At 39.4% G+C, this 21,500-nt stretch overlaps 2 protein-coding genes across 4 annotated transcripts in view; both read right to left on the bottom strand.

Moving 5' to 3' along the window:
• LOC121719458 (GTPase IMAP family member 8-like) overlaps nt 1-21,500 on the bottom strand; it is a 130,188-nt gene that overhangs the window by 18,651 nt on the left and 90,037 nt on the right. The window lies entirely within an intron of this gene.
• LOC121719568 lies at nt 1,521-11,839 on the bottom strand. The gene is made up of 4 exons (XM_042105312.1): nt 11,731-11,839; nt 6,837-7,373; nt 1,697-2,094; nt 1,521-1,645 (listed from the first exon to the last, which is right to left on the bottom strand). The coding sequence occupies exons 1-3, from the start codon at nt 11,819-11,821 to the stop codon at nt 1,838-1,840; spliced, it is 885 nt and encodes a 294-aa protein (XP_041961246.1). The 5' UTR covers nt 11,822-11,839; the 3' UTR covers nt 1,521-1,645; nt 1,697-1,837.

The following is a 21,500-nucleotide window of genomic DNA, read 5'->3' as shown; positions in this document are numbered from 1 at the left end:
ACCTGGCAAACTAGGCATCAGGGTTAAGAAAGCAACACCATTGGATTTTTATATCAAAATTTCAAAAGGCCATGGCTTGAAAGTGGTCAGAGATAAAGTCCTACTGTAAATGTAAAAATCTTTGAGTAAAACAAAAGTTTATGAAGGGGGTAAATTTACCCATCTAATTTGTCACTGGATGGCAAGCACCTCAAATTATGTAAATACTGGATGAACATATTTAAGCAGGTTTACTTTCCTTTTTTCATATTACCCACATAACAAATTAACAGGAAAACACCTAAGATGTATACCAACACCTAAGATGTTGTGGTTTAGTAATAGATTACTACAATATAGGCCTACAATAAAGTATTCTGGTCAAACAGTTCCTATCGCGGGTAATCTGCAGTACCCAGAAGTTCGCATCATATTGCGGGTGACTTTGTAGTTCTTTAGAGCCCTATTTTTACTAGCCCTGCTGTCTGTACCACATCCATTACGGACACTATCATCACGATTACCACTGCAACCTCCAAGCTATGTTGGGCAGAGGGTCGAAACAAGCATGGTATGCTTAGTGGACACCGTTGTATACACGCACCTCCATTCACAGACGCACCGTGACTATCACTGTCATAGACGATCGATCATAATCTCCAAAAGGATATTCTCCTTCCGAATTAGAATAGGTGAATAACATAGCTTACCTAAGACTTCACCACACGTGAACGTTTTTCAACATTAGGTGTAGGCCTGTTTCTGCTTAATTTCTGCAACACTATGGCCTGCATCGCTTCCGCGTCATTACATATGCACGTCTTTGTGTTTCAATACAATACAAGTATTTCCTGAAAACTTTGCGCAGCGATTTTGGGTTTGAATCAAGCTCTGGATGTCTTGCACATAGTGGAGCAGAGTAGGCCTACAAATGAGATTTGTCACCGTACCTGGATCTATCGTCTATTTTAATCAGTATCGTTGTTTGTCGCAATTAAATAGCCTCAAGGGCCGGATTACATTATTATTTTGTCATACGTCGCGGGCCGGAATTGGGCAGGACGCGGGCTGGATTTGGCCCGCGGGCCGGGTGTTTGAGACCCCTGGGTTAAGGCTATATGTCTGATGCAACGGCATTGACTTACATGGCAAATCTGGCCTGATGAACCTTCTGCTTGGCCCCCTCATTGCTGCTTACAGCTATATTTATTATTGGGGGCCAAGCAGCGAAGCTGCGAAGGCACCCATTGTGTTTCTATTTGTTCTTATTATTGGGGGCCAAGCAGCGAAGCTGCGAAAGCACCCATTGTGTTTGTTAGTTTTCTTATTATTATTATTACGCTTCCGTCATTGAAGTCAATGGCAGCCCATAGAACCGTCTGGTGAAAAGTTGTGAAATTTGGCACACTGATTAGGGACACTTCAATAATTTATTTCACCAAGTTTCATGATGGTACCTCAAGCACTCTAGCGCTTGAGCCCATTGTCTTTCCTGTATACAAATTGCACCCATAAAAATATATATTAAAATGAGAACAAAAAATGATTGAGCAACATTTATTGATTTGATGTAGCCAATTGATACATGCATAATAGATCTGTTGAAATTAGACAACATTTGGACACATTTGATATGAACTTACTACTGATGAATTGATTACTGCGCCTGGTCAAAGATGACCCAGTGAACACATTTGATATGAAGAGATTACTACACCTGGTCAAAGATGACCCAGTGGACACTGTGTTGGTACAGCATATGTGCAGTGTCCAAGAGATACTGTTATAAACCACAACAGCATCATTGGTGAATTATCATTAGAAAAAAAAAATCAACGTTATAACTCAATTGTGTGATTCACATGACTGAGCAAGGAAGAGTGACTGGTCCCAGGTCCACTTCAGGGACACCATTTCTTATTCCTCCTCCAAACTTGACTCCTGCCCGAAGTGCTAGGGGACCGGCTCTTACTTCTCCAGCATGGGCTCCAGCACTCACACCTGCATAAGTCCAGGAAGCCCCAGCCTCTGCGTTCGCCCCAGGACCTTTAGCATGGGCCTGGAGAGGAGTGTGGGAGATACCCGCTTCAACTTTTGCTACCGAAACTTCGGCTCCTGGAACATCATAAATCATCAAATAAATATGAATCATACTTGCATATGCATATGAGCATAACAAGCACACAGTGAACAGGGGCCCATCAGACAACACCAGGTGCGCAATTAAGAGTGTGTCCACAAGAGGACCAGGCGGGGGTGAAACATGCTACGTCATCGAAACTTGGTCATTTGAAGGGTCCACCTAAAAACACAAAAAGCCTAGATAGTGCAAAATTTGAAACAACATGGAGGAGTTATGACCTCCTTGTTTGAGGCCAAAGAAATGAATAAAACATTTAAAAAAGTCCCACAATTGCATAAAATGTTGATGTCCCTCCTGCTGTCAGATTTAAACACAACACAACAATCCATGCCATCAAAAAACATCCCAGGTTAGTTTAAAACTGGAGTTGTAAGGCAATGACTGGTTGAAAAAGAATGTTTAGGTCATTTATGGTGGACAAATTAGGATATATTTTCATCAGTCATGTTTACTGATCAAATCCAAACTATACGGTAACAAATAAATTTAAAGTCATATTGTGCGGAGTTTATTTTTTCGTTTTGGGAAGTAACCACGTACTAAGCAGGATAATGTACTGTATAGAACGCTGGCACGTCGGGGTCCTGTTCGCCCTGTCGGGACTTATTTTCCGACAATGACCGGCGTTCTATACCTTTTACTTATTGCATGGCTCTTAATAATGCTGCAGAATGAGCCTTCACTTGAATGGGCCTTCCCAACGTTCGGAAGTCTGTTATTTCTCAATAACAGACCGTTGCTAAGTATAACAGGCCGCTGTCAAGGAAAATGGGTTTTGTGCTTCTTATTCACGTCTTTCATGTCACTCCGCAAGTAGTCCGGGTGATCTCACATTCTCATGAGGAATACCTGTAGGCAGAGCCGTATATAAAGAGAGTTTGGCCAACTAGGGAATCGAATGGGCGCCATGTTGGATGCCAATATATATGGTATTTATTCATCGAACTTGGCAGAGTAGGCCAAACTCTCCCTATTATACGGCTGTAGGAAGTTTTTTTTATTTTATTGTGTCACACACATTCACTTGCACTCAAAGATGAACTGATTAAACTTGAGTGGTCAAAGGTCAATGTTAATGTGACCTCAAAAAAAATATATAGCCTACTTTTACACCTTGAACATAATATTGTGCTCTCTCACAATTTAGGTCCTGTACACATGTACCCAGACCCAAGCATCAATAAAGGTGATGATGAAACGTTATCCGATTGTTCAATATTTGATAGCCTGTCACGGGAATGTTATTTTACTGAAATTGCCCTGATTTGGGATGTTGATCCGTATGGGAGAACCGCCAAAGATGTAGCCTAACCTTAACTTTTTTTTCTGATCAAAACTCAGTTTACACAAAGACGATAGACTTTCTTAGAAGCTGTGAAATTTGGCCAGGAAGGACTCATACATGTCTTCCCTCTGAAAGTTGACACAGAATTAAATAACATGTTATAGTTTATTAATAATGACATAATAACTGATATGGGTAATGATAATAATAACTGAACAGGGACAGGTTTTGGTAGGCAGTAGATGCAGTAGACATTTAAACGTTAGTAAGCTATCGATACAGTTATAGCCAGTGTCAGTCAGCATCATGTAACATTAATAGCATTAAAGTCATGAATCCTGTAACATGTTATGACATAAAACACTGATGGTTCAATCGAAGACGATCTGCATGGATATATACCCACCAGAAACACTCAGAATGTGAGATTGTTAAAGCTCATTAATTGTATGAAACGATGAGTCATTGCAGCATCGGCTAGCTCACAACAGCCTTTAAATATGCTATTATTTTGGTCATATGGACTCGATTAAACGGGTAAGGATAATTCATACATTTCTTACATGATTGAAGCATTAGGTTCAACAGTGTTTTTTGAGGTTGCTGTGTTAAGTTCAGTTGTGTGTGATCGCAACACAATTCATAGGATCAAATCAGTTTATTTTGCCATACAGGAGTTAGCCTACTGACCAGGGGGTCGTTTCTAGAAAGCATCGTTTGCTAACTTGCGTCGCAACCTTGGTAGTTCGCTCCATCGTTCTTGGATTTGGTGTTTCTAGAAAGGGTAGTTCGAACTCTCAATCGCAAACAAGGATGCAAAGTTTGGTCGTTTGAACTACTGCCCCTAGGCAGTCGCACTTGTGTCGTTCCTTGGTAGTTCCTGTTGGTGTCCGGAGCGCCTAACCAAAAATCACAACCGCCTAACCAAAATTTGCGAAGTGGATGTCTATCTCGTGACTCAATGATTGATCTATCCTGTAGCTTAATTTTGATTAAGACTCTGCTCCCCTACTTGGCTCATTCTTGCTATTTATGTTAATTAAAGTATTGCCTTGCTTTTAGTATTATAATCTTCACAGTCCCTAACAACAGCAGTGTTAAATGGTGTAGTGGCTAAAGCAGATGACTTATTATCCCAACGTTGTAGGTTCGATTTTCTTATGATGTGAGATTGTCCTCTTGCTTCTCGCTACCTGCAGGTGAGTGTGACACGTAGATTCAATTGTTTTTGACTGATGTATTGTTACTCTCGATGTAGAGTAACTATATACATAAATATGTATGGTCAAAACCTATTGTTGTGTCCCGTAGGTCTACTCTTACTCAGAGATGAAGAGATAGGATGCGAACTCCGGCCGAGCGTGCAGTACACCAACGCGCTGCCGTTAAGCCACGAGACAGTTGATAACCTATGGGATACCCAGACATTTGTCCAGGCTATATATTTTTTCCAACACAGATATTTAACACAAATAATGACTCATATTGGTCTGCTTAAGATAACTGTTTTATATGCTTGCAATAGGTTTAGGTTTTGGCTGATGCCAATGACAATACCAGCATTAATCACTCGGTTTAGATTAGAACATTTCTAGGGGGTGGGGTATTACACGTTGCCACTGTTTCCACCAATGATATGTATCGCTGCATCATCAACAACGTTGTTGGAACTATGGTGTTCGAACGTCGGAGGTAGCGAATTGAGACACAGGTACGATGCTTTCTGGAAACAGGTGTAACAGTGTCGTTGTTTAGTCGCAAGTTGCGTCGTACCATGGTGGTTGAGCAACGTCGTTGCTAACTTTTCTAGAAACGACCCCCTGCACAGGACGTTTAGCCTATTCTGTTTTAATTTCTTAGCATTTGTTGTGATAATACAGTATAATCAAATGACACTCATGATAGGAATGATATGTGATTGATATCCACAAGCACAAATTTCTCGAGACAAATAAGAACAAACTGGTCCGGTAAAAATATATTCTTGCCATGTTTAAATGTTGCACTTTTTCCCTTAATAGCCTATATCTGGCAGTTCATTTTTTGATGACAGATAGTTGTATGATATGTATGTGTTTAGCTAACGTTTCCGTAGATAGTAGCCTACACAGGCCATCATCTTGAGAATAAAACACTAACACAGCTGCTAACCATCACCATCCTCCACAACCATGAGGATCTAATGGAAAACGTTATTCGTCGTCTTTTTGCTTCTTATTGCAAAGCCAACTACAAGTAGTTGTAGTTACATAAGTGGTCGGCATCTCGGTCAATTTTTAATATTAACATTTCAATTGACATATCATTTTGAAGCTATGTCTAACTATTGTAACTATGTGTAGCCTATGCAACCGGACTGTTGTAGTAACCTACCACTCTGCCTTGTCTACCACTCTAGTTGTAAACAAATGGTGACGTGATATTATGACGTAGGTGCAAAACCTTAAAGCAACACTATGGAGTTTTTCAACCTTCATAATATTTTTCCAAGACCCGTGTGATGGTACATCGACTTACAATAGGTTGAATGACACATATGCCATAGCCTGACAGGGTCTGTATCGTTTTTACTTGCACTACGGAACTTCTGGGTGCGGGTAGTAACCCGACCACAAAAAGAACTACAAAACTCGACTGCTCTACGGCATACCTCACTCCCCCCCCCACCCACATTTCCTCAAATTCGGACGTGAGAGAACTAGCATTTGTTTGCCGGCTGTAACTCATGTATGTTGTTGTCATGGCCGAAGCAGTAACGAAACCAAAGAAGGCATAGGTTTTGTCGGAGGAAACTAGGAAGAGAAAGGGAGAGTGACAAAATCAAAGGCCGGACGAGGATCAATATCAAACTTCGGCTTGTCAACAAATGCATGTGTATCCCCTGGTGTAACCGTGACAGATTTTACGACAGTACTAGAAGACAATACTGTTTCCCAACTGTAGGGGGACCCCAAGAGCAAAACTTCCATAGTGTTGCTTTAATATAGCAAGACAGTCATTACTCTCTTTTCTTACTTTATAGCCCACCCATTGTCAGATCAGGGAATATATTGTACCCAGGACATTAAATATAGCTTGGATTTGATCAGGAGACATGATCAACATTTTGAGGTTTTTGGCCTTAAACAAGGAAGAGGTCCTAACAACCTGTGTTGTTTCAAATGTCGTGCTATTTTGGCTTTTTGAGTATTTCGGTGGACTCGAATTGGTTTCATCAAGTTTCAAAATCGGTGATGTAGCATATTTTACCCCCCGCCTGGTCCTTATGTGGACACTCTCACAAGGCTAATTATTTTAGAAGACTGGTCAAATTCTTTCAAATGTACACACCGCTATCATGTATGGTGGAGCCAGTTCCACTTATAGTGGAAGCTCCACAAGTTTCAGTTATGTGCCTGCCTGCCTGTAAACCTGTAATAATGCAGGTACCTGCAAGGGCTCCAAGGTGTTCCAGTCCAGCACTTGCATGCGCCTCTGCTTCAAGAGCAACAGCTCTTGCGTTGGCTTCAATGAACCCCTCCACAAGGGCAGCACTGGCTGCAGCCTCCGCCACATTTGCTTTGGCAGAAGCTTTTGCTCCAACAGGTGATGCGGATGCAGATGCAGAAGCATTTAGGGCCCGAGCCCCAGCATCAGCTGATAAGACCTTGAGTTTGGCCAGTTCAGCCACATGCACTCCTGTTTCTGCCTCATGTTTACTAACACCTGTTTTAGCTTGAACTCCAATGCCATTTCTTATGAACGCGATATCAGCTCCATTTGCCACTGCTTTCCCAGCTCCCTTTTTTACTGTCTTTTTAAAAGTATCTGGGCGTTTATTTACCATATGCAAGTGTTCGTCATCTGAATATTTTTCAAAATGAAAATCTTCATTATTAAACTGAAAGTCTAAGTAACGTATGTTTTTCTTTTCCATTTTTCTGAACCCTTCCTTGTTGTTGGGAATTGGCAGTGAGGAAGAGTTATCTGTGTACAAAGAAAAGATATGTCAGAAGTATAAGTTGCAGGACTGATACATAGTTCAAAAAACTTTTTTTTCCAATAGCAAATAATAATGTTTTTAGAAGATAGTTGGATAGCTCCAGTGAAATCCAGCAAAACTGCGACCAACAAGCATAATCATAGACATATTTTTAGGTGTTTGTATGGTTATGTTTTGGAGAAAACATGCATGAAACAAGCAGAGATATTTAGTTATTCTACTGGAGTTCATTAAAACTAGTGGAGAGACCAAAATAACTGGTTGACTTTATTTCAAGCAGTGCTTCACGTTCAAAATGTGTCAGTGACTGACTGACAGTTGACGTAAGGGGACTTTACATTGCATGCCACATGTGCTTCGCCACTAGGTTGCTCTTGGTTGACGTAATGTCCCAAAGATTTTTGTTGTGGCTGCAGTCGGGCTCAGTGCAAAAGACTTCAACCACAACACATGGAGGAGCAGCAAGGTGGCAAAATACTTCAGATGACAGACAGGCAAAACTGGATTCCTTGGAAGATCTGATCTTTGGGTGGCCATTTGGCTTATTTGGGGGGTCATGCTCTCATGTGCCAGCAATTCACTGCACACCACACACTGGGGTTTCTGTCCCATTTTGTCCTCACTTTAAGTGAATCCATATCCTACTTCAAATATTCAGGGTCGTAACCTATTTAACCGATTCACTAAAATGATGTCTAACATGACCTGTCACATAAACATTGTCTATGTCCATGCCAATGACTGACATACGAATAAAGTCTATCAAAATAACGGTTCATATTAGATCTTATAGGTAAGTAATTTTTTTTAGTTTTTTTTTTTTACCACAAGCTCCGCGACCCACCCTGGGGGTCGTTTCTAGAAAAGTTAGTAACGACATTGCTCAACCACCATGGTACGACGCAACTTGCGACCAAACAACGACATTGTTACACCTGTTTCCAGAAAGCATTGTACCTGTGTCGCAATTCACTACCTCCGACGTTCAAACACTGTAGTTCCAACAACGTTGTTGATGATGCAGCGATACATATCATTGGTGGAAACAGTGGCAACGTGTAATACCCCACCCCCTAGAAGTTCTCTGCCACAGCCTATGTTGACATTTTTCTAATTTAAACCGAGTGATTAATGCTGGCATTGTCATTATCATCTGCAAAAACCTAAACCTATTGCAAGTATATAAAACATTTTACTGAAGCCGACCAATATGTGCCATTATTTGTGTTAAATATCTATATTGGAAAAAATATATAGCCTGGATGAATGTCTAGGTATCGCAATTGTTATCAATTGTTGCGTGGCTTAACGGCAGCACGTCAGTGCACTACGCACTCGGCCGGAGTTCGCATCCTATCTCTTCTTTTCACCTCTGAGTAAGAGTAGGCCTACGAGACACAACAATAGGTTTTGACCATACATATTTATGTATATAGTTAGCCTACTCTACATCAAGAGACCATAGGTACAATACATCAGTCAAAAACAACTGAATCTACGTGTCACACTAGTTCACTTGCAGGTAGCGAGAATCTCACATCATAAGAAAATCGAACCTACAACGCCGGGATAACAAGTCACCTGCTTTAGCCACTACACCATTTATCACTGTGCTGATTTTAAGTCTCAGTGAAGATTATAATACTAGCTTATCAAAAAGCTAGGCAATACTCGAATTAACATAAATAGAAAGAATGAGCCAAGTAGGGTAGTCAGTCTCTTAATCAAAATAAAGCTACAGGACAGATCAATCATTGAGTCACGAGATAAACATCCACTTCGTATTTTTTGGTTAGGCGGTTGTGATTTTTGGTTAGGCGCTCCGGACACCAACTGGAACTACCAAGGAACGACACAAGTGCGACTGCCCAGGGGCAGTAGTTCAAACGACCAAACTTGGGTCCTTGTTTGCGATTGAGAGTTCAAACTCCCTTTTCTAGAAACACCAAATCCAAGAACGATGGAGCGAACTACCAAGGTTGCGACGCAAGTTAGCAAACAACGCTTTCTAGAAACAAGCCCCTGAACGGTCCCGCGACCCACCAGTTAAGAAACACTGGCCTACAGCACAATCTTTTAGTGCAGGCCCCTTGGCAGACACACGGAGCCCTTATCCTACATATATAAACATGTGTTAGTTGTTAAACCAGGTGAATTAAATGTAACAATTTGTTTCCCAGTGCCAAAATTCTGTAAGCAAATGCATCTCTTGGTGGACTAAGCTATCCCTTTCTGCCAAATTCAAACAAACTGGCAGGAAAGGTGTAAAAACTATATAATTTACCTTAAATATATATATATATATATATATATATATAATTTTTCCATAATTGTTGTCTTTCTACAATGAAATACATTATTCACCCAGCCTCTAATGGAATGCAATACAACCATTGACCGAGGTGTGTTCCTTGAACAGAGGCGAACATTTGTGCCATTATTTGAACAGTGAAAATAATAATAAAAGAGTTTTTGAATTGTAATGTCACTAATGCTGATTATTCAATGATTCATTTGAATTTAAATATTTAAAATACTTTCACAGCAAAAAATATATATGCGATTAATTTAGATTAATTAGTCACAGAGTATGTAATTAATTTGATTACATTTTTTAATTGTTTGACAGCCCTAGTTTTTTGTGTGTGTGAGAGCTAGTAATGGGGACGAGACCGCCTATGCCGAGCCCGAGTCAAGACCGAGTCTTTGAAGGGTCGAGACCGAGTCGAGACCGAGTCTGTTGGTTTTCAAATACAGTCGAGTCCGAGTCAAGACCGAGTCTTTGAGGAAGCAAGTCCGAGTCGAGACCGAGTCCTTTAGGAGTCGAGACCGAGTCGAGACCAAGACCATAAAAAAAATTCAGTTTTAATATTCATAATTTAATATCACTCCAGTTAATAATCAACAGTTAGGCCTACAGACTAAGCTAGATTAGGAATTGTTTAGAGGAGCAGTCTTAACGTCTTAAGGCGAGACACTACAGGTGAATAGGGTAAAATTTTAAAATAATAGACATCACCATGAAACTTCCTCAGTTGATTACTTACACAAGTATGAACAAAAAATGTATTACAAGTTTTTGAAATTCGAATGTCTAATTATGCAAATTAGGCATTATCTCATTAAATATGCGCACATTTGCATATATTTTCGGTAGATAGATCTGAACATATGATGAAGCCAGGTGCAAAATTATTTTTTCATTTTGTTTGCATACAAGATAAAAATAAAATTACAGAGGGATTTCAGGATATCTGCTTTCATTACCTAGGAAATCAGAATATACTGTCCATAGCCTTAAAAAATCGAATTTTTGTCATATATTTTTTGCCATATATTTTTGAATAAAATGACACATAAATCAGGCCAGGAATGATTTATTAACAAATCCCTCTGTAAATATCTTCAGAGCACTGCTAACTGTATATCTGGAAAGTTTGGTGTACATAGGTGCTACATAGGCTGAGATGTATCTACTGGAAAATGAGAAAAACTCAATTTGAGAAAACAGCCTTGGAACACAGACAAGAGATTCCGTTCTCAGCCTAGACTCGCCTTTGAACTTTCGCGATTGGTTGCGGTTACAAAGGAAGTGTCCATATTTGGATAGCACAACGTCATGCAGGAAAAACAGAGCTTTCCAACAGTACTACACATGTTATGTTTTGTAGCACGGTCGCGGTAGAGCATGAAACGTTAGAAGACTAACTTTTGGTGAATTTAGGAGAAATATACAGGCGCGAGTAGACAAAATGTAATGAAATAAACACCTAAATTTGTAAATCGGGCTTTGTTGTTGTAGTAGTGTGAAAGAATACATGCTAAGGTAGCAAATTAGCCCAAAATCTCGAAATTGACCAGTGCATGAAAAAACGATGTTTTCACCTGCCGTGTCTCGCCTTAATATGGACTATGCTGACCTACAGACACTCACCGGCAGCAGAGCCATAGAGATAAATAAACGGCTCTGACTGCATCTTTGCATTGCACCATGGGATGTCATTTTCAAATAATGCCGGTCAACATTGCATTTTATTATTGTTATGTGTTGTCTGTTTTTTTTATATGAACATAAAAAATGCGTTGGTCTCGAGGACTCGGTCTGAAATTACGAGTCCTTCTCCTCCCACTGTGGTCCGAGACCGAGTCAAGACCGAGTCTTTGAAGGAACGAGTCCGAGACGAGACCGAGAAAGCAGAAATTGGTCTCGAGACCGGACTCATCACTAGTGAGAGCTATAAGACTAGAAATAATATGGCCCCAGAATGGATTTAAAATATAGAATTGGAGTCGGAGTAAGTAAAAAGGTCTATGGACACAGTCAATGAAACACACTCTTACCTGATGGTGGCAGGTTGAAGAAGGTTGAAAAGTTGTGCTGCAAAGACTCTGCGTCCTGTTCTTTTATATGAGAGAAAGTGAAACTATGCATCGAGTTAGCTGGAACTGCACATACCTTGGAGGACGGCTCATAGTCTAGGCAAAGTAAGGTCTGACCCAAAACAAATTGCAACAGAATTTATTTTCACATTTTTATATTTAAATTGGTGATCTAAACACCATAGTAAAAGTCCATGAAAATCCAGTTGGTGGAAATATGTTAAAATGAGGGTTGTTTTATGCATTATCCTTCAGCAAATACTGACAAAACTGTAATTAGAATGTTGTAGAATAAGCATTCTAAAGAATATCTGACCCCATCTAACTTAACATGGAATTTTAGAATATTGCATTGTTAAGGAACATTCTTTTATTTCCAAAGAGTTAGTACATTTCTCAGGCTTATTTCAGACTGGTTTGTTGCTAATTGATGTCTATTTTTTTATTTTGGCCCTTTGAATAAATGGAAATGGTTGTTCAGTCTTTAAATAGATCCAGCGTGTTTTTGCATTTACGTGTTCCACAATGTTAAAGTTGTACAAACACATAGTTAAGCATTATTCAGCCTACAGTAGGAAAGTGTTTTTGGTGGTCTGATTTAGAGGTCACTGAATCATATCCACATGCTGGGTTGGAAACAACCCAAATTGGGTTATTCCTAGCCCAGGTACCTGGGTCACTATTGGACCGACCTCATGTTGGGTTAAAATAACATAATCCATTGGGTTGGTGACTTTAACTCTAAATTGGGTTACTTTTATCAAACCAACTATGGGTCATTCTTACTAACATGATGGGTCAAAATAACCCAGAAAAATGGATATGACCTACCAGTCCATTACTGGTTCATATTTACCTCTCTGTTGGGTTATATATTTGACCCACTATTGGGTGTTCTGTTTTTTTGCTTATGGATTTCCAAAAACATATTTCTTTACTTTATTTTACTTATGTACATCAAGGTGAAATAGGGCTGAAAAAATCAGATGAAATAGACATAGGAGAATACATTATATTAATTTTTATATTTTTTATTGATTGCCACAAATGGGCTACAGTACAAAAGTAAAAAACACTGTTTCATTTCATTCAAACTGTTTCATTTCATTTTGAACAACAATTTTACTAAAATCTAAAAAACATTTTACAAAAAACTAAAAAAAAAAAATACAATTAACTAGCAATGCTCATAATACAGTAGTGTAGTGACAACAGTAGAGAGAACTTGTCCAAAATACCTGTGCATCCTGCAGGAGCTGATCTGGGAAATCTTTGACCTGTGGAAAACAGAAAAAATATAGGTGTTAACAAAAATACAATGGATGAAATGTGTCTTGTCCGAAACAGTCAGCCAGCTACTCTAGTGACTACCCTCTCAGCCTCTAGCCTACCATAACACAGAGTAAAAAGTATAGACACATGAAACACATCATACACTAAAATATGTCTTACTTTGAGGGATCCTGTGTGGAAGGTCTGGACGGGACAGATGGGACACTTGAAACACAAAGATTAAAAAGGTTAAAACAAAGATTAATGATTCTTTTAGGTAATCAGTGTCAGATCATATCGGATTCAGTCAGAATGACGTATGAATGAGGGCAGCCTTTTTGGACTCTGCACAGCCTAGCCTATGAGAGAGAGAGAGAGAGAGAGAGAGAGAGACTTTTCTTCCTACCCAAAATTAAAACTGAAACAGGCAGCCAGCTACTCTAGTGACTACCAAGTGGAATCTCTATCAGCCTAGTAGTAGAAACATTGTCTTTAATATAAAGATACCTGCTAGCTAGCCACCATGCTCTTGGGTCAAACTAACTTGACTGTATGTAGTTTTAGACTAAGACAGCTAGTTTGATTGCAGGAGAACAGACTAGACTGTACAGGTAATGTAACCGAAATGAGTGTCTGTGAGTGACACAGCTTTAATTGCTTACAAAGTTGCTTTACAGACTCTGTTCTGTGTCTGCGTGTTAATTAACTTACATTCAGGAGAGCTCATCACTGGGTGTCTCTTGTTGCCAATCATCTTGTGCCACTAGGAAATACAGAAAAAGGGCCCGTTACACAAATAACAGCATCACCCAGGTCCAACTAACAGAGCTAAACGAGTGACCCCACACCTGTGGTTCTCAAACTTTTTCTGTAATTTTTGTCATTCTCCATTTTGAATAGGACTGTGCTGTGTATTTTGTGTGTGTGTGCCTGTGTCAGTGTGTTCTCCATCTGCATGCTAAATAGCTTACGTTCAGGAGAGCCCAGCCCTTCATATTTGGCTTCCTTCTGCCAATTAACAGTTGTCACTATGAAATGATAACATACATTACATGTAAAATATCTTACTATCGTTAGTCTTCTGAAGGAGCTCTGGAAGAGGGTGGTGTGGAGGTCGCTGTAACAGTCCTTCGTCATTATCCGGTGTCATTAGAAAATAAAGAAAAACTTATTGGAGTGAACAGTACGTCAAGTTTATCACAATTAGATAAACTAAAGTCAGTGGGCTGAGTAATTGCCACACATGCAACTCATCTTAACCCAGGTCAATATAAGAGGCTAACATTCACATACAGTATGTTAACAATAGGCTATTTACCAGGCCCTGTTTTGTTACAAGTATGTCTAGGTGGGCCATGGGATAGAAAATGTTGAGAACTCCTGGTTTAGGCTAAATAATTGTGATTTCAATTTTGACCTAAATTATGGTTATTATTCCATTATTGAGCAGCACAGCAACGAAAACGGCAACAGCACAGCTGAGCTGTACAATACATCCAGTAAAAAACAATTGCTGCTGTTGGGAGTAACTGTACATGGCTATGAAACAGACACACATAGTAAATGTAGGGAACAAACAGGGATATATTTGATTAAATAAGGGATTGATGAAGCAGTGGATTTCAGTATGTAAGGCAATGTTTGAATAGTAGGCTAGTTAGATATATCTGCTCATATATTGTGTTCCTGATGACAAACTTCACATGACTGAAACCAAAGTGAACTTCAGCTAAGAACCAAATTATAGATGCTAGGGTGATGATGGTCAAGGTTTTACTGTGTACCTGTGTTGCAGCTGTAAACTGGGCAGGATCTGGAATATGAGTGGGGCTGAACATTGCCTGTGGAACAGATAATCATGTACGGAGCATTAGTTTATAGACAATTTGAGGACCTTGTTATCAATACATTATATGACAAATATGTAGATTGTGATCTAGGCTACTGTGCAATGTGAATGTAGAGGATGTCATAAAAGCAAAATTACGTCCGAAGCGCCACTTCTAAGCTTGCATTGTCGTTTTCAGGTGAAATGGCCTTTTGATGATAGGAGCACTACTACTTTTATACATGATCGCATCAAATCGCTAGCGCTATTTTAAAAACAAACCCTTTCATTTTAGTAAACTATGTGTACACGAACAATGTTCTCAATGCTCGAGTTCATGTGTATAGACACTGATAATACTTCGATCAAAGTTTCAAGTTGTGTTGAGCCTTCTTAGTGTTTTAAAAATACAGATTTTGACACGATCATGTATCAAAATAGTAGTGCATTCAAAAGGCCACCCCACCCGAAAACGACAACTCATAGAAGCTTAAAAATGGACGTAATTATGGTTTTAAACTAAAGTTTGATTCAGGTACATTCCCTAAAACACCCTAGGCTGCATTTTGGCAGAGTTACACTTGAAGTTCCGCTTTACTGTTTCTGTTCTGTTTAAATTGAACGTAAATGCCAAATATGTAGTCACCTCTAGTCCCTCAGATTCAAAAGAAGTGCCGAACTTCACCTCTGCTATGACTCCCTGCAATGGCCAGCGAAGTGGCAAGCTAACGTTAACGCTAACTAGCTAGCTTCTACCTACCTAACGTTTGCTGAAAACACATCCCGTTAAAGCACTTTCTAACCACAACAGACGTCATAGAATACAGTATCTGATTAAAAACACTTCTACAATGAGTTTACTTATGTGTTATCCTAAGTTAGCCAGTTGGCCTACAGTATGCAAGTTAGCAGCTAACGTTAGCAGCTAACATAACCAAATAGCTTGAAAAATAGCTTGTGTAGCAACGTTAACGTCACCGTTAATGTTAACCTTAATATAACGTTACTATCTTCAAAAAGTTAGCCTACACCAGATTAGTCTATGCATTCTACCAAATATCATATCATATATCAACATATAAATTGTGGCATACGGATTTTACACAAGTTCAACATACCTTCGAGCTTTCACTGCCGGCTTGTCGCTTGATGTGGAGGACCAACGGTTGCAATCAAATATTCTAGAACACTGTTCCAGGGGTACAAGACTGTTGTCTTCATGTCTTTGCGATTGTCAATCCAACTGGTAGACTATATTATAATGACCAATGACTGGGTTAAAATTACCCAGGCACTGGGTGCATTACATGATTTTTTGTGCTCTCAGCCACTAACCCAGCACCTGGGTCTTAACAATAACCCAGCATGGGTTATGATAACCCAATAAAAAGTAAAAATGTCATTAACCCAGTGCTTTAGTTAAAATAATAACCCAGCACTTTTAAGAGTACATATCACATGAAAGTATCAGTCCATCATTTTCCCAGACTTATATACTTGTATAGTTATTGACCTCTTGTCTGGGGTTGACTGATAGACTGTCTGTCCAATCAGAGGGGCCTGTATGATCCCTCTTTACTTTGCACAATTTTGGCTAAAACAGTAATTAGACAGCACAGTATGTTTATGTAAGTGAATGAATGAAGGAAAATTGTAAAGGCAAAGTTGAAGATGGACATGATATTGTCCAAATTCGACAGAAAGGTGCAGATAACTGCAGCTAGCCTCCAAAGAGGTGACTATTGTTGTGACGTCTAGCAAAAGGTGCATGCTATACTAATAAATATAGTTTAAGATTAATAAAATTCATGCCTATGCATGGGTCATGGTTTTACCAAAATCATAGAACACCCAAAACTATACATATTCTAAAAGCATATGCCCTGTACATGAAATATAGCATTAATCAACTTATGTCCCATCTTCCTCCATACCATGCATAATACATACTCCTCTATTCTGTATAGGCAAATCAAGTGAACAGCTGATACATTTTGGCCTGCACTATTAAGGGAAACAAATTAAATATCATAAACTATATATTTTCTAAAAGCATATAACCTCTAGAAGTGATATGATACCAATTAGGACATGTCCCATCTTCCTCCATGCCATGCACAATACATTGGCCTCTATTCTGTATAGGCGAATCTAGTGTAAAGCGGACACATTTTGACATATACTGTCTAGGGAAAGCAAATTAAACACCCTAAACTATATATTTTCTGAAAGCACAAAACCCTCTAGAGGAGATATAACACCATTTAAGGCATTTCCCATCTTCCTCCATGCCATGCACATACATTGCCCTATATTCTGTATAGGCGAATCTAGTGTAAAGCGGATACATTTTAGCCTATACTGTCTATGGACACAATTTAAAACATGTCTTATCATCCTCCATGCCATGCACAATACATTGCCCTCTATTCTGTGAAGGCGAATCTAGTGTAAAGTGGATACATTTTGGCCTATAATGTCCAGGGAAAATAGATTAACCACCCTAAACTATATATTTTCTAAATAAAATTTTCTGTAAAAATAAAGGTCTTGTTTGTGTGTCTCTGTTCAGCAGGCCTGTACTTATACCTGTATTTATAATCCTTATTTTTATGAGTAAGAGTAGAAACAAATCTTATTTTATTAACTTGCCCAATGAGGGCCTGCGGTACTGATGACTGATGTGTTTATGATGGGATTGTTGGTCTTAATGTACACTCTGCTGGAAAAAAAAAACAGCTAGAAACCAGCTTATGCTGGTAGCTGGTGTTTTGGTGCTGGTTTTCTTCCAGCTCTTGCTGGTCTTTGCTGGTGTAGCTGGTTAGGCCACCAGCTGGATATGCTGGCGTGACCAGCCTGTCAAGCTTGACATTGTTAGTGTAAGATGGTCATGCTGGTTTGCTAGAATGACCAACATAAGCTGGCATGGCCAGTTAAACCAGCAACACCAGATAAAATGACCAGCTTAAGGTGGTGCGAAAAGCAAAACCAGCTGAATTACCATCATAAGCTGGGTAAACCAGCTGAAGGTATGTTTTCGCAAGAGGTTTACTGGTCTAGCAGGCCAACCATCATAAATCATCTAAATTAAAAAACAAAATTGTTTTCAACAAAAGTCCATCCGCTCTGCTCACTAGCTCTAATCTGTCGTTTACAATCGCTCATCCACTCGTCACTGTGTCAGAAATTAGCAGAGGATAAACTCGCCCTTACACATCTGTCTGTATTGATGCATGTGGGCTGTCTTATTACACACGGCATCTCGCCAGAATTTAAAAGAAATCTGTGTGACAAACTTAAGCTATGGTTACAAGATATTTCTGAAGCTTTGGTCTGAGCTTTTTAGCATTCAATCTTCCTTTCCCATTTAACATTCCTTTTTAGTGTGTAACTATTTTTCACAGGAACCTTCTGCCATATACGTGTCAGAAATGTGAAATATCTGTGTCACAGAATTTGCATAGTCTGTTGGTTTTTCCCTGTGACAATATCCTGCAACTCTTCCTCATTCTGCTGTTTCTGCAAAGACTACAGGATGGAGGCAAAACGTGTGTTGGATTAGAGGGATAAAGTGTAGGAACCGTAAAAAAAATATTTCAAATACAGTTACTAAAGCAAATGATTTAATTATGAGATCACCACATTTATTTATTTGTTTTATTTAGTTCCTTTATTTCAGCAGGTGAGTCCCATTGAGATCTTAAATCTCTTTTTCAAGGGAGCCCTGGGACAGCAAATGGACAATAAGAACAACCACAGGAAATGTATAAAACTGGCAAGACAGACAATAGTGTAAATAAGTAAAAGGGCTACATTTAAAAATAAACAAATATAAGATACAGTGGGCATTACTTCAAATTGGCCAGCTTCCCGCGGGATCACGCGACTTTAATTTGTATTTCTCCAGTGACGCTGCAGCAACCGCCAGATGGCTTTGGTGAGCAGGGTGTCTCGTAAAAAGAAATGGAGCCTGGAAAAGCCTACACAGACTTCACTACAGACTTTAGCAGACTGGTTTAGAAATAATTTAATAGCCAGAAATATGCCTGCCCTGCCCTAATAAAGAAATATTTGGTTAACTGCGAGTGAATCCCGTTTGCAGCCATAGAAGAAATGTATACGCCCTGGCTGTCAGTAGACGGAGGAGGAACGCACAGTCTACGAACACCCGATGCTGCAGCTCAGCGATTTAAAATGGCTCAAAACCACTTTGTATTAAGTTTTAATGACTCAAAAATTCCATTTTTAGAATCAGAGAATGAAGAACACGTCAGGTTCATTAAAAAGTATGTTCTATGTGTCACAAAAGGCCTCAGAGGGTGGGTTACAGTTAACACGATATACCGGATGGTTGCTGGTTCGAACCCCGACCAGTAGGAACGGCTGAAGTGCCCTTAAGCAGGGCACCTAATTCCTCACTGCTCCCCGAGCGCCGCTGTTGTAGCAGGCAGCTCACTGCGCCAGGATTAGTGTGTGCTTCACCTCACTGTGTGCTGAGTGTGTTTCACTAATTCACGGATTGGGATAAATGCAGAGACCACATTTCCCTCACAGGATCAAAAGAGTATATGTACTTATACAGTACTTACTTACTTAGGTCCAAAATATGACCGCCGCCTGGTCTAGCACATTTTATCCACAAAAATAAGTTACGTTTGTCAAATTGTGTTCATTTCCTACTTTGTTCCTTTTTGTGTTTGTAATTGAGTGTGTCGTTGTTTTTGTGTATATGTGTGCTTCTTTGTGTGTTTATTTAGTGTGTGTGCCTGCATGTCAGTTAGTTTTTTTGTGTGTGTTTTTTGTGTGTGTGCGTGTTTATGTTTGTGTATGTAGCAGGGCTTTGAACCAATTTTTTTTTCCCAATCGGCTCGTTCCGAACACAAACGGAATTATAACGTTTCCGGTTATGAGTTCCACCAATAAATTGACGTTCCCGAACCGGTTAAAACAAAAAAATACTGTTCCCGGAACGGTTCATTTCGTTCCTGTCAGCTGTTTAATGCTATAGAATTATGTCACATCTTTCTCATCCAGCTTAAACCAAACGTAATAATATTACAACCATTATTAAATAATAATAATTATATTATTTTTTCAAATGTGTAGTTTATTGTTAAAAGAGAAAATGTCCACACAAACGTAACAACATGATTAAGACACGGGCAACAACAAATTCCAACTGTCGGGGGGAAAGGCCATCCAGTAGGCCTACTCATACCGTAACAAGCCATCTGTGCATTAGGCAAACAGAGGTGTTGGCGCCATTTAGCCAAATGTTCGCTAGTCCATCATTAACGTGGAGTCGACAAATATAGCTATTGTTATTGTGTTTGGAATGAGCGTTTTAATTAACGATGGATCGTAATTTACCCCTTATTTAAGATGTGGAGTGGAGACTTTGTAATCCACCGCTCTCTCTCCATACAGTCAGCGAATGTCTGATGTGATGTCACACAGGAAGTGAACCTCATGGTAACGTGCGCAGGAAAATAATTACTTTTTTTTTTTTAGGCAACGAAAACTTTGAGGAACGAAATAAAACCGGTATTAACCGGTTACCATTATTTTTAAATAAGTGTTCCTGTTCCAGAACATAAAAAATAATAACGTTTCCGGTTTCGTTTCTGTTCCCTGTAAAATACAAAAAGTTCCCAGTTTTCGTTTTCGTTCCTTGAACCGGTTCAAAGCCCTGGTATGTAGGTGTGTTTGTATGTCGTTGCATGTGTGTGAGGGTGTGTGTGTGTGTATGTGTGTTTATGTGTTTGTGTCTGTGTTACAGTTAACACGATATACCCAAATTTCAATAGCCACAGAATGGACTTCATATATGTTTCAGGAATCATTAGCCTACATGCTTTAGGCTACTTCAGGACATGGCTGCCGTCACCAGTATTGCCACGGCAATACTACTTTTCAAAGTAGGCTAGTAGGCTATTGCCTGGCAATACTAGTTTTCATACATGAGGTTAATAAACAACATCACAAACTGCTGCTGCGCGACGCTTATCATCAAAGTGTTTTTCCCCATGCATTTATTCTACTGTCAGTGACTGCCGCGAGAGAAGCGGGTTCTGTGTTGCGTTCATTTCAGTGACTGATGCGAGAGAAGCGGGGTCTGTGTTGCGTTGCGTTAATTTATTTTCATTAGGCATGCGCCGTGCCGTCCACATCTCCTCAGCACAGCAGTAGCAATGGCAACTCTTCGTTGAACTTTTAAGTGGTGTTCAATGGTGTTGCTAGGTAGGCCGAGATAGGCCTAAATCAACATTGAATTAGTTATTAGATGATATTAAAAAGAATCAGAATTATTTGTGGTTGAGCTGGAAATTTCAACTTGGTGATCAAAAAGTTTTGGATTTCATGTTGGCTGCGACTTCAGAGCATTGTTAAATTGTGTCAGTGTAAAGTTAGCTAACCTAGTCTAACCAAATATTTGTCTTACAAATCTAAACCACAGGCTCACGTTAATCTAATGGGCTTTGAGACATCTGTTTTGTCTTGTGACAAAGTCTCCTGGTACAGTTGTTTCCAGTTTCATAGAAACGAGGGTGTTACATTTGCAGTAGCCTAACTACAAAATCCAACCTAATAACCTTAGGCCTACCAAGGCATTGTGTTGATGTTTCTCCAT

This window comes from Alosa sapidissima, chromosome 9 (genome assembly GCF_018492685.1).
Source record: "Alosa sapidissima isolate fAloSap1 chromosome 9, fAloSap1.pri, whole genome shotgun sequence".
NCBI lineage: Eukaryota > Metazoa > Chordata > Actinopteri > Clupeiformes > Clupeidae > Alosa > Alosa sapidissima.
This window is presented reverse-complemented; position numbering and strand designations above follow the sequence as displayed.